We start from the raw sequence: 13,413 nt of genomic DNA, 5'->3' as shown, positions 1-13,413 counted from the left end.
AAAGATGACTTCTCGTCCATAACCATCAGCTTGAAGGGAGTCCTAAAGTCAGAATGGGCTCCCAGCACATCTGCATCCTCTTGGCTGGTGGCTCCGTGTCAAACAAGCACATCCCCCCCTAGAGATCTGCAGATGTTTTTCTAGTTGGAAGAAGATAGAGCAAATGGTTGCCTGTACCCATTTAGGGAGCAGTGAAGTTTCAGAAAGGCAAATGTTCAGCTTGAGATAACTCAACATTAAATAAGCAAGACCTGTTTAACTGAACACATTGTACTTACTTTACACATTATTATCTTACACAGTGTCAAACACAAATGGCAAGAAAATCACCAAAACCAAATGTAACAGTACCATTTGCACTGTTAAAATCAAGACTTTGTCGGTACCTCCATTATAAGGTTGTTCTGCGGGTCTCTAGTGCAGCTATAAAATGTACGTTGAAACTTGGCAAGTAACACAGACCGTGCCAGGAGAAACTGAGAAAAGAATGGGGGGGAAGGAAAGGCAACATTTCTACAAACTTCAAGAAGCAGAAGTTGACTCTAGCAGGCATTGCTGTGCATTGGATGGGTTAAGGATGGCATGTCAGCCATAACTGTCGGCTTCCTGGCTTTTGTTGGTTTGGTTCACAAACCACAGCTCTGTACAGCTTTTGTCTGCAAACAGCGAACTTCTTGAAATGACCTTTGAGAAGAGAATTTGAAGTGTGTTCCAATACTTTGCAGCTGTGGTGTACTTAAATAAAACTGTAAATGATTTATGTATAAACTTAGAAATTCAGTTGGTTTTTTTTTTCCTTAAAGATGCTTTTTCACTTTTCAGCATTTGTAAAGGTTTAAAGAAAGGAGGAAAGGAAAAGTTTGGGACTACTTTGTCAAGAACAGGCATAACGCTGCCTTCCCTGTAGTGTATGTTGTTGTGAGGAAACACTGGAGTTGCTTGGTGCTTTCTAACCATGTGACTGGGTATCTCCCTAGGTTTCTCTCTGTCCTCTGTGGAAGAAGAAGGGATTCGTCGCCTGTATGTGAATGGTGTCAAAGAGACAGGCCTAGCTTTCAAGAAAGGTAAAAGATGTTTTAAATTTACATTTGCTGTTGTTTGTTTAATCCTGGTGTAGGCCATGAGATTGTTGGGATGGGAGATCTTCAAACACACCAAATTCAGGATTCCAGTCCAAAAGAGATTGTGCTCTTTTTGTCAAGAACTTGAGGTAAAAGGTGCTTGGTTGCTCTGCCTTTGGGATCAGCTATGCTGTACAGTGGACTTCAATTCTGAGTTAATACATATGTAGGAGGGTTCTCTGCAGCTGGAAAGAAGACCAGAGGACCACTCAAATTAGTCACTGCAAAATGGACAGGTACAGTAGAAACCAACCTGTTACCCTCTGTGTCTGGGACTGTTGCCTGTATTTTTGTGCCCAGCCTTTTCAGAAGGCATAAAAGCAACAGAAACCTGCAGACAGAACTAAGCTGTCAGGCTCATCCCAGCACAGAGCAGGAGCCATAGAATTGCCTGAGTTGGAAGGGACCTTAAAAAGCATCTGATCCAACCCTCCTGGAAAGAACAGGGACATTTACAGCTCCATCAGGTGCTCAGAACCCCATCCAGCCTGACTTTGAGTGTCTCCAGGGACGGGGCATCCACAACCCTTCTGGACAGCCTGGTGCCAGTGCCTCACCACCATGGTTCCACTATACCTTACCTAAGCGGAAGTCAAGCCTGACATCATCATGCCCTTTCTGCTTTTTCCTTTTCATTGATCTCTCCAGTGTGCTAGCAGTGCTGCTCCTACAGTCACAGGAGGAGCTTGTCAGGGAGACAGGCAGATTTTAGAGAGTGATACAGGGAACAAGAAGAGTAGGAAGAGTAGGAAGACACTCACCTTATCATAGCCCATTAGTACACCAAGTCCTCAGAAACACCGTCAGAGTTTTCTTGCAGAGTGGTTTTTTGGTAGTTCAGAGCTTAACTGCTTGCAGTTGCTGAAAGCAATGGGAGTTGTTCTCCCCCAAACTGGAGATGACTGCTTCAGCTCACTGTCTTGCTCAAAAAGTGCCATGGCAGAAGCATTTGACTGGTTTTCTGTCCCACTAGCAAACGTATTTGGCATGTACATAATGTAAGTGGCAAAAGTAGCAGAGGGGAAGGACTGAAGCTGAGAGAGACCCAGGGGGAGCAGTTTTGGCTGCAGGGATCCTGCAGTTTTGCTCAGTTGTAGCCTGTAACTTTACCAGAAGAAAACCACCCGGGGGGTTCTGGAGGCTTCTACATGTCAGTAAAGCCTGAGAAGGCCATTTTTCTGTCCTGTCCCTCTTCACTCCACAGCAGCCCCACACAGCAGGTAGTAATTCCCTGTTGGATGGGATGGAGATTCTGCCAACAGCCCTGAACAAGAGCTTGAGGTCAGCATTCTGCCAGCCTGCGCTAGGGAAGTGAACCTCTGTGGGCTTCCTGTGGAGAACAAAGAGAAAATGAGGAGGAGGCTGGGGGTACAGCAACAGGGCTTTCTTGTTTTGCCTTCAGGAAATGTTTGAACGGCAATTAAAGTGAATACGTGGATACACACTGCCTCCTGTGGGGCTGAAGTGCTATAACACGCTTTCAGTGATAAATTGCTTTTCATAATAGAGATAAAAAGCCAATTCTGTATTGACAGTATCTGGCAGGATGTTATGAGAAGATACGCATAGTTAGCAGAGAGGAAAGCTCTCTCTTCCTCCCATTATTTACATTTATGCTTGCATTTGACTGCACTTCCTATAATAAAATTAACAGAAAGAATTACAATATTTCCTTTTCAATCTTTTTTTCCAAATGGAAAGCTCTTAAATTTTATTTTCTCCTAATTCTTTTTATGATTATTTTTCCTGTTGCTATGCATGAGCTGGGCCATCTTTGGAATTTGAGATACTTGGTTGGACGGAGTTATACATCGTGCTTCATCCCAGATGATTCAAAGCAAGAATTACAAGGAGTAAATGAAGCCCCAGATGTGATGTTTATGGTTACAGGCATATTAATGTGCTACTATTATGAGACGGCATCACTAAGTAGAATAAGTGAAACAATGAAAAATGCTTGACTTGCTTTGTTTTGTCCTCATTTCAAATACGATTTTATGGTCCATTTACTTTGAAGCTATTTTATCTCTTTCATCTTATTCTTTCTGAAACTGTGCTCTGTGCTACAGTTTCTGGGCACAATTACACGCATTTAAGAGGGATCTCAATTTTCCTGCAGAAGGCAGAAGCCCTTTAGCCTCTTCCCTTCCACCACGTTTCTTTCTCAAACGAAGATAGGTAATCTTTCCAGGAGGATGGTTGCAACTTGCAGCTTATAGAGTTGGACCTCTTATTGTGGCTTAAGGGTGAACATGGAACCTGCAAGGGCAGGTTAGATAGCATAGGTCACCTGCAAGGAGCAGCTCTTTTGACCTGGTAAATTCCAGCTTTCCACCCCTAAGAACAAGAGTGGTGAGTGGGATGCCACAGCAGTCCCTTTGGTCTCAGAGAGGGATGGATTCAGCTCACATCACTTCACCAGACCTTCCTCTGTCCTGTGAGCAGAGCTTCAAGGTGTGCCTCTGTCCTTAAGTGTGCACCTATGTATGAGGAATATGTTTAGTCCAATGGCTTGATGCACAGCAGCTGTCCCTTTGCAGAGTGACATGAAGAAAGACAGAATATGTTCCTTTTGGTACCTTGTGGGGAACTTCATGGGCATTACATGCTTACGGATACTGGAATACCAGCCTAACAACAGATCTGTGTAAAGTCCATCCAATTTCAATATCATTTGCAATCACATGCATTTATTTAATGTCTAGACATAGCGCTGTCTGGCACTTTATAAATACTGAGCTGAGCTCCTTGATGTGTGTGAGTAGTGTCACTGTGCAAGTCTTACCTGTTCCTTTTTATGTTTCAGGCCTGAAAGCTGGTGATGAAATTGTGGAGATTAACAAGAAAGCTGCTGAAGATCTGGACTCGGCTTTGCTGAAAGACGTCCTCATTCAGCCTTCACTGTGTCTTACTGTGCGTACCTATCCTGAGATAGAGGAAGGGCAAAGATTAATGCAGCCACCACCACGTCGCTTGGAAAACCCATCTGACTTGAGTGACAACACGCTGGTGTTTTCTGGAAGCAACCAAGGTACTGGATTCAATATTGGAATTACTAGGAGAAGGATTGATGTTTCCAGTATGTTGTTGCAGTCCCATTGATCGTTGTCTGTAACTTCTGTGATGAAAGTGAGAAGAATTACAGTCTGAGTGCACTGGGTAGATAATAAATGAGATCTGGAAGCTGTAAGGTATAATCTGCATTAGCAGTGAAGGAGGACTGTGTACACAGTTAGACTGTGAAATATGTCATCCCTGAGTGCGTGTCCCACCTGTGCATCCAGCATGTCACACACCTACCTGTCTGCTCACTTACTTCTGAGGTATCTTTACCTCAGGATTTTGCCCTCAGGTGTATGCATAGCAGAGAAGGAAGAGAGAATAAGCGTTAATCCTCTCTGGGATCAGCTGTGAGCCCCATGTATTTGATGAGACACCTGAATAACTCACAGGGACAGTTCAAAACCCCTCAAGGTAGAGCTTGGTGTTAAGAGTCAAACGTACCTACCTGCTCCCACAGCAGTTTGAGGTGGGAAGGGGCACATCTGCACATCACTGTGATGCTCAGAGAACTGAACAGCAAACAATTAACCTCTAGAAGATGTAAATTGTTTGCTAGTAGTTTGGCTTCCTAAACTAGGTGAAGACAAACAGAGAAGTGGCTGTTGGAGAGGAGGACCACACCTTGGGCAGTTACTAACCACTGTGGGTCTAAGACAGCAGTGCTGAGAATTGCACTGGGATAGCAGGAAAGCTCTTATGCCATGTCTCCTCATACTTGTGTGTTTCTAAACATCCTGCCTATTTCAAAAGATAAGAGGATTTAATTTATTTTTTTTTAAAATAAATTAAAAATCAGGAAAAATGTGTGAAATGGCCAAAACCAAGTAGTTTTTGGATAACCCAGTCTATTCAGAGCTGAGGCAAATTTTGACTTCCAGTCAAAAGTAAATGGTTTCTGAATATGTCGAAGTATTTAGTATTTGCCCCAGAGTACAGGTTTCGCAAACATCAAAATAATTGTTCTGACATCTGTGAAATGGTTTTGTTTGGGGCATTTGAAGCAGGAGGGGCTGTTCTTGCATTTCTTTGGGACTCAGGTCAGCCTTCAGCCTTCTCCCAGGATGTTTATTCTGGTAGCTGTAGTCACTCAGTGCTAGGATTTCTTGGGTGGGCCTGGGTGCACACCTGAACTCACCCAGAAGGTATGTGAGTGCAGTAGTGTGATGCTGAACAGGATTAAACAAGCCACAGTGAGAGCTTCTTTGCTTGGACCCAGGATCAAGCTGATTCATCTCTGCCTGCAAAGTATCAGTTGGGTAGAGCCTGCTGCTCATCATTTGTGGGTGCTGCTCTGTTCTGCTCAAACTATTTACTGAAAGGGAACTAGCAAGAATTCCGGTTCTGATAACAGGAACACAGAGTGAGGATGGTGAAAAATAGACCCCAAGTGTGACTTCTGAGAGGGTGATATTCATAGCAAGTAGAATAGCACAAACAAGAAGGCTTAACATCAGCTTTTTGAGAAAATCAGCCTCATGTAAGATGTGGGATGAATCCCCTGAGGCAGTTAAAATTAAACCATTTCAGAAGGACTGTCTTCCTTGTTAATTTTCACTGGACTTTTTCGAGTTAGGAGTTCTGTGTTCAAAAATCAACTCATAAGCTCACGTTGTAAATGTTAGTAGCTGGCCACCAGATGTCCCCATTTCCTACATAATACCGCATCTTTGTGGCCCATCATTCTAACTTCACCTGTGCTTTTGCAGTGAAATCCCAGCTGACTGCACTTACCCCTTGGAGTTCTGCCCTGGGTGCAAAGAACTGGAAGTCAGGTCTTTCATATTTATACAACATGGTGATTTCTAAGCCAGAGGAGTAGTACTTAGTAACACAGGGTCTCAGTAGCTGATCTCATTAAGCAGCTTGACACTCTGTGTTGTTATTATTTTTTTTAACATTTAGGTCATGAAGGGGTCCTTTTTCTTTCTGAGAGTCAGATAGTGTGTGATTTGCCAACTGGGCATTTTCATATTGCCCAGTAATAAAGCCGTGGGCGCTATATGGAATGAAGACATAGGGCATGGCTGATGAACACATCTCAGCAAAACCAGACCACCTGCCTCTGCTGCTTTGTAGATACCACTTCATTTGTGCTGCACTCAGTTTGAGTACTCTCTGTGCTCTTGTCTAAGTTTTTCTCAAGTCAGGTTTTTGTCTTGGTGGTGTGGAATGTCTCCTTTCCCATGTCCTGCAGTGAGCGTTTAAACTCCTTGGTAGGCCAAATGCCTTTTGTCTTTGATATCTCTCTAAGGCTGAGGCATAGCTTCAGGGCTTCTTTCTCCATTCAGGTGTCTCTTGGTACAGCTGTCAAGCACTGGAACAGGCTCCTTAGGGCAGTGGTCATGGCATCGAGCTGTTGGTGTTCAAGAAGCATATGGACAGTGCTCAGACATATGGTCTGATTTTTGGGTGGTGCTTTGTGGAGCCTGGAGTTGGACTCAGTGAACGTGATGGATCCTTTCCAACTCGGGATGTGCTATGATTTTATGATTACTTTTGGTGTGCTGCAGCCAGTTCCTTTGGTTTTTCTTTCACCTGACAGGCACCAACGAAGCTAGAGCTCTCCTGACATTTGCTTCCCTTCAAAATGCAGCATATGTTAAGGTGGCAGTCATCTTCATCCATCCTCAGAGTGGGAGCAATGCTTGTTTAACCAAAAGAAGCAGCAAAGTAGTTCATCAGCAGATGTGCAGGTGTTTATGGCAGCTTCTGAAAGCACTGTAATTGCCACATGAAATATGCCTCTGAAGAATGACATTAAGACAGTGTTTAAAGCTAAACAACGCCAATGCTTTAATTTGGAATGACTTACCCTGGGGTGGGAATGAAAGCAATGATATCCAGCTTTGCGAGTTGGAAGCAGGTGTTTTAATCTTCTTCTATCAATTTCTCTCTACTTAGGTTTTAATAGAACACAGTGTTTTAGTGAAGCCTTTATTCTTCTGCCTCAGTGCTTTTTTATTTTTATTTTTTTCTTATCTTTTAGCCTAAAACTGGATTCATTTGGAATTAAAAAAGAGAAATTGATGCTTTGATTTGGGGGATTGTAGCTGCACCTTAGATTTTAGTTCTCTGCTCTGCAGCTTCTTGCAGAGAGCGTTCAAGTATGAAATACCCACTGACCCGTTTATTTGTATCCTTGTTGATTGCTGGCAGTTTGGCTGGCTGGGCAAATCAGCTCCATTATTCTAAGCCTTATTTATAGCATGCAGATTTTTCCTTCAGTTCTGAACTAGTATAACCTTCATTTCAGCAGGGGAGTGAAGTATTACTGGGCTAGCGTGCTAGCAGGTATAAATCACCTGCAGATCCCATCCATTTCACAGAAACTCACAGTCTAATTGGCTGATCTTGCTGATGTCCTGTCGTTATTGTCTTCTCTGCTGCAGTTCTTTATATCCTGTGAAGTCAGCAAAGGGCAGAGCTTTTGTTTGAGGCATGACATGTTGGATGTCTTCAATAGAAAATACTGTGTTTTAAGTTTGTTCTTTTTTAAAGGAAACTTTGCTAGTGCCTTCCAGGAGCAAAGCCTGCATGCATTTCAACCTTGACCTTGATGAAGTGCCTACCAGTTGGTTTGTTAAGTGCAGTGTGACTTAGGGCTGCTTTATTACCTAAAACTGGCTTGTATGTACAGAGGTTGGGGCTGGAGCTTGCAAATCAACTCTGTGGCAGCTGTTGCTTCATTGTGTTGTCTTATGAGGGAATTCTTCAAATGACCTTGGATTTTACACCTCTAATTGTTGTAAAAATATCATCTTGAATATGATGGATACTTTCCCCTAGGAATTCACACTGTGTCAGGCTTGCAGAACCACAGGTTTTCTTCCATTCATCTATTAATATTTTTCCTGGCTGTCAATCTTTCCTCCTAATGCAACCTGCATAGGTCCAGTGAAGGAGCAGTAGCTCCGATTCTGCCTGGAGCCTCACAACATGTTTTCCTTATTGTCTAAAGTGATTAGTGAGAGCTCTCTCCTGTTCCCATAGGAAGTGGTTTGTGTCCACTCAGTCCAGACATTGGGAGTTATGGGCAAATAGTGATGGAACAGTGAAGAATGGCTATAAAGTAAAAGAAAGGAGTTTTAAGGTAAAATGTTAGGAAAAAATCCTTTCCTCAGAGGGCAGTGAGGAGCTGGCACAGCTGCAAAGAGAAGCTGTGGTGCCCCATCCCTGGAGGTGCTCAAGGCCAGGTTGTTTGGGGCCCTGGGCAGCCTGAACTGGTGGGGGGCAGCCCTGCCCATGACAGGGGTTGGGGCTGGGTGGGCTTTGAAGTCCCTTTCAGCCAAAACTGTTCTGTGATTTTATGATTCTGTAACATTGGAGACCTGTAGTGTGAGAGATAACTCCACAGGGGTGACTGAGAGCCAAATCACAGTGCAGAATGTAACTGATAATAAATAAATAAATAAATAAATAAATAAGCCTGTTTTAATGAATATATCAGTCTTCTAGATAAGAGGCAGCTAGGCATTTTTAAGTAGTCTATTACTGTGTCATTTAGTAAGCAGGAGAACTTGAGGCTAAAGTTAATTCTGTGAAGAAAATGGCATAAAAATGAAGCAAACTTGCATTATGCTGTCAGAATTGCTATTGTTTTTCATTCCATCCTTCTGTTGCCACAGTTCCCCTTAGGCTAAGTAATTTTGATTTCAGAACAAGCTGAGAAGAACAGTAACCTTAATTTCTTATGGGTTATTTTCTTGAGAAAACAACTTATTTTGCATCTTTTGTATTTTTTGTAATATATTCAACAACCATTGTTAGCATTGAGAACTTAACAGTTTCGGAGGCATTTACTTCAGCATTGAGTTCAGTTCCTGCGTATAATCAAGCAGAGATGTGCAAAACTGTTGTCAAAAGATGGGCTGTTTCAAACCTTAGAAGCAAAAGCCTATGGAAGTTGTCCAGTCAGAACTGTGTTTAGAGAACTCATTCCTTCCTGGCTCTTCAGAGGAGCTGCTGTTAAAATAAGTGTTGTAGCTGTTAGCATGTTTAGCTTCAGTAAGCAAACCTCCTTCATCACCAGCAGGTTTGTATTTGAATACTCTTGCTGTTTTGTCACTCCCTCTGCTGGCTCTGTGTACCACAGACTGGGTGTATTTTATAATAGCAATGTCTCTGGTTTCCAGGGTCTCTGAGCATATGTCTCATTTCTGTGAGTGTTCCTGTTGGTTTGAAACAAGCAACTAAAGCGTGGTGCGAGTGTTTCAGCAGCCAGCTGAACTAGGGAGGGTAAAAAGCAACTGAAGCAGGGAAGGTTTTGTTGAATCTGAATTTTCCCTAAGAAGAGTGATTGAACTGAATAACATTCAGCATAGGATTTTTTTTATTTTTTTATTTTTTTATTTTTTGGCACTTGTGAAAACTAGTTGAAACAGAATGGGATGCAATAGAGTTCTGGCAAAAGGAAGAGAGATTTGTGGGGCTTGCTCTGCAGCTCTCCAGAAAAAGCGCGTTTTTCTAGTTGCTCCTGTGAGTTCTTTGGTCACCATTTCTTTCTGCATAGAGGAATGCAGTTCCACACTGCTGCTACATATGTACTTCCATGTCAGACAACACTGTGTCAGACTGCCCCTCTGCTGCCATCTGTCACACAGCAATAACATGTAATGGGATATTGGCTGAAAAGTTCAGCCTCTACTGCCACACCACCACCATCATCTGCCTTTGATGTCATAGGCCAGTATGATAAATAGGTGGCAGTACTTTTGGAGCAGCCCCCCCTAAATGAAAAAATCAGTTATTTCCATTCATCTCATTGTCTGGCAGCTGTGTCCACATAACTTAGGTGTGAGGGGAAGATATAAATATGCAAATAGGGCATGGCAAAGCCTATGGCTTATGAAGCCATACCCTTGCTCACTAAATGACTTCCTTTTTAACTTCCAAGTTTCTCTTTGTTCAAAGCAGTACCTTGTTCTTTGTGCATGCCAGCACCTCAGTTTTATCCCAACCTGAACGTAGCAAAGAGTTCCCTGTGTGGTTCAGTCTCAACTGGGGACCTGGTTCAGGTCTTCCTGAGTGACCACCCAGTGTCTGCTGTTTCCCAGTTGCCTTCCCAATGCCTTAGCCATTGGATGTGCAGCGTCGCTTGTGTTCACTGCAGGGAACAGATGAGGCCCTTTGGATTCTCCAGCCCAGAGCAGAGGAGCTGATGGAGGCCTGATGGCGGCTGCAGCTCCTCACAGGGAGCGGAGGGGCAGTGCTGAGCTCTGCTCTGTGTGACAGCGACAGGGCCCGAGGGAACGGCATGGAGCTGTGCCAGGGGAGGGGCAGGTGGACTACATTCAGTATTGCCAGCAGAAATAGAGCATCAAGATCTGAAAATTATGGACATGGAGGTTTTTTGATCTCTGTGCTGCTTTCTATGACTCAGAAAGTCAGAAGGATGACACTTCTGAGCTTTGCACCGCTGCTGACAAAGCTTGGCTAGGAATGTTTATTTCCATTGCATTAAAAAAAATCATTAGTTGTCTGGCTCCAAGAACTAGGTTGTAAGAGCAGTACCAGATATTGGAGAATTCTCATTAAAACCTCAGATGATAGCAGCCTGGCAAGTGAGAAACAACAGCCATAGTCTGTAGTTGTACTTAAGCTTGACGTGATTCTTCAGGCATTTAAGTCCCAGCACCTCTGCCCTAATGATATAAGACTTCCTTTCATTTTGTTAATTCGAGCCATAAGTAGAAGTTATTTAACAGGCATGAGTCATAATGTCATGGATATTACACTGCCAAGGCAACCTGGGTGCACTTGTGACCTCCATCTGTGCTTGTGGCACATGGATTTGACCCCTTTTCCAGATGCTTCTTGGATTTCCCTTTCTAATTTGTTAATGTCAAGTGAAGCCCACATGTTTTTGTCCCTAACAAATGGTTGTTGTTGGGCAGCATTCAGGTGTTACAGGAGGAAGTGATCGCATTGTCCTCTCAGCTTTTTGCAGAGCTAAATAAAGGTTTAGAAAGCAAAAATAGAACAATGTAATGAACCTAACAGAATTGGGACAGTAAGTGGAAGGTATTAATTAGAAGGCTGTTGCAGGAATCTGCAGTGGTATTGAACTGATTGCCCGTGTTTAACAACCAGCAGATTCCTACTAAAGTTAATACTGGCTGTAACAGCTTAAGACATTAGAAATATCCTAAGTACATCCACTGTGTGACTGCTCATTAAGACAGAAGTGAAAGACTGCTTTCGACTGGGTAGAAGTGTTTACATTGCAGGAAACAGATTAAGAGTTGTTGTAGTACACAGGAAAAGAAAAACTGATAGCTTGAAAGCCAAACTCTAAACTCCCAAGCAAATATTATTTGCCTTGGTGTGGGGGTAAGAAACGGCTGTAGAATGTATTTCATGCAGCTTATAATGGAAAAGTAGTAGTGAACACAAGCTGCCCAAACCAAATTATGGCACATAGCACATTTTACTCTTATTTTTTAATGGATAATGTAAGGGGTTTGAGGTTTTTTTTAGACATGAACAGACACAAAAGTTGATAGTCTTAAGTTCCTGAAATTGTGAGCAAGTCCCAGAAAACGTAGCTTCTTACAGACAGAGCACTTCCTCAAATAGGTTTTACTTTGCCAAACATCTCCTACAAGCACATGTTTTTGAATGGTAATGCATGTCTTTGGAAAGCTCGACTATGAACAATATTCTATATTCTTTTCAATTTTATTTGATGTTCAGTTTAGATCTATCTCAGTATACAGGTATTTTCTGAATTTATAGACAGATTTTGGAATTCCTTTTTTTCCAAGTTGTTTCCTGACCCATTAAAGTGGAAATCTTGTACAAATATGCACTTGTTTTTCTAATGGTGGTTGGAACCTTGCAAGAAGTGAAGCTGAAAGTTGAGTACTGAAGAACACAAACCTAGATCTCTGTCTTGATGTAGAGAGCCTTATCTAGGAAGCATTCTTGAGCCAATAAATATTATGTGCAAATGTAAAAACTCTGTGAAAGAAGAGCATTGGCTTTTCCACTGTGGCAAAAGGGCTGCAGGATTGTTTTTCTTACTCAATAAGGGAACACATTGCTTGGATGTTTCTGTGCTATGAGACATATTTCAGACCAGTGCAGATATAAACAAATATACTAGACATGGTTAATCAGTTTCATTTTTTAATTTTTTCAGCAGCAGTGTTAGCTGAATAAAAAGACCATCCACACTATTCTGGCCTTTCAGGCCAAATCACTCTATATTTAGTGGCAGCATATCAGTGTAACAGATGCGTGTTATCATCACTGTGGCCTTTTTCCTTACAGTGTTGCTATCCAGCCAGATGCTCCTTATAGACAAATTTATGTGATTTACCTAAATTGTAATGTCCAGTTGAAAATAGCAAGGAATGTGAGAGTCAGCATGGGACTAACATAGAAGTGTTGCTACATCAGATGTGCGATATTACTTTTAATCCTTGTAAAAAGCCTGTGTTTCACAGAATCACAGAATGACCCGGGTTGGAAGGGACCTCAAGGATCATGTAGTTCCAACCCCCCTGCCTGGCAGGGCCACCAAACATACACCTTTACTAGATCAGGTTGCCCAGGGCCCCGTCCAACCTGGCCTTGAACACCTCCAAGGACGGGGCATCCACAACCTCCCTGGGCAGCCTGTTCCAGGGCCTAACCACTCTCCTAGTGAAGAACTTCCCCCTAACATCCAACCTAAATCTTCCCTCTTTTAACTTTAAAACATTTCCCCTTGTCCTGCTATTGTCAGCCCTTTTGAAGAATTTACTCCCCTCCTGGCTGTAAACCTGGGACTGTTTCCACCTGGGACTGACTAAAAGAGGGTGGCTGCTGGACTTGTGGACTCATGGCTGCTTCTGTTTATAGGGCTGGCAAACCAAAAAAGCACAAGGTTGCACAAAAATTTGTTCTGTAATAGAAAAACATCAGTTTTCCTCTCACATGTTTAAATGTTATATGCTAACAACAGCATTTCCCCCAAGAAAGGTGCGAATATAGGCTGTTTAGTCTAGATTTAGAATGGATTTTCTGTGTTGTTACATCCTCTGGATTTTGGTTAGGTTTTTCTATGTTATATGAAGAATAAAGAAGACAGAATAAAGAGTATAATCCCTGGTGGAATGTTCACTGTCTTATTTGCATGGCAGGATGCAGGTAGGGAGAGTTACCCAGAAAACAGCCTTCCCAATCTGACCACAGGAGTGGCACCACTGAAAAAACTCTTCCCTATGGGCTTTGAGGGAGGAAAGTT

General features: G+C 42.6%; 1 protein-coding gene across 7 annotated transcripts in view; it reads left to right on the top strand.

Annotated features, from left to right (window-relative positions):
- The window catches only part of TIAM1 (TIAM Rac1 associated GEF 1), a 163,166-nt gene that overhangs the window by 125,418 nt on the left and 24,335 nt on the right, over positions 1-13,413 (top strand). For all 7 annotated transcript variants that reach the window (XM_015881158.2, XM_015881178.2, XM_015881205.2 and 4 more), the window contains 2 exons: positions 978-1,064; positions 3,928-4,152. In XM_015881158.2, the coding sequence (XP_015736644.1) occupies positions 978-1,064; positions 3,928-4,152 (312 nt within the window). The remainder of the gene's footprint in view (positions 1-977; positions 1,065-3,927; positions 4,153-13,413) is intronic.

The sequence above is a fragment of the Coturnix japonica genome, chromosome 1, assembly GCF_001577835.2.
Source record: "Coturnix japonica isolate 7356 chromosome 1, Coturnix japonica 2.1, whole genome shotgun sequence".
Taxonomy (NCBI): domain Eukaryota; kingdom Metazoa; phylum Chordata; class Aves; order Galliformes; family Phasianidae; genus Coturnix; species Coturnix japonica.
Note: the sequence above shows the minus strand (reverse complement) of the source record. Positions and strands in the feature narration are given on the sequence as shown.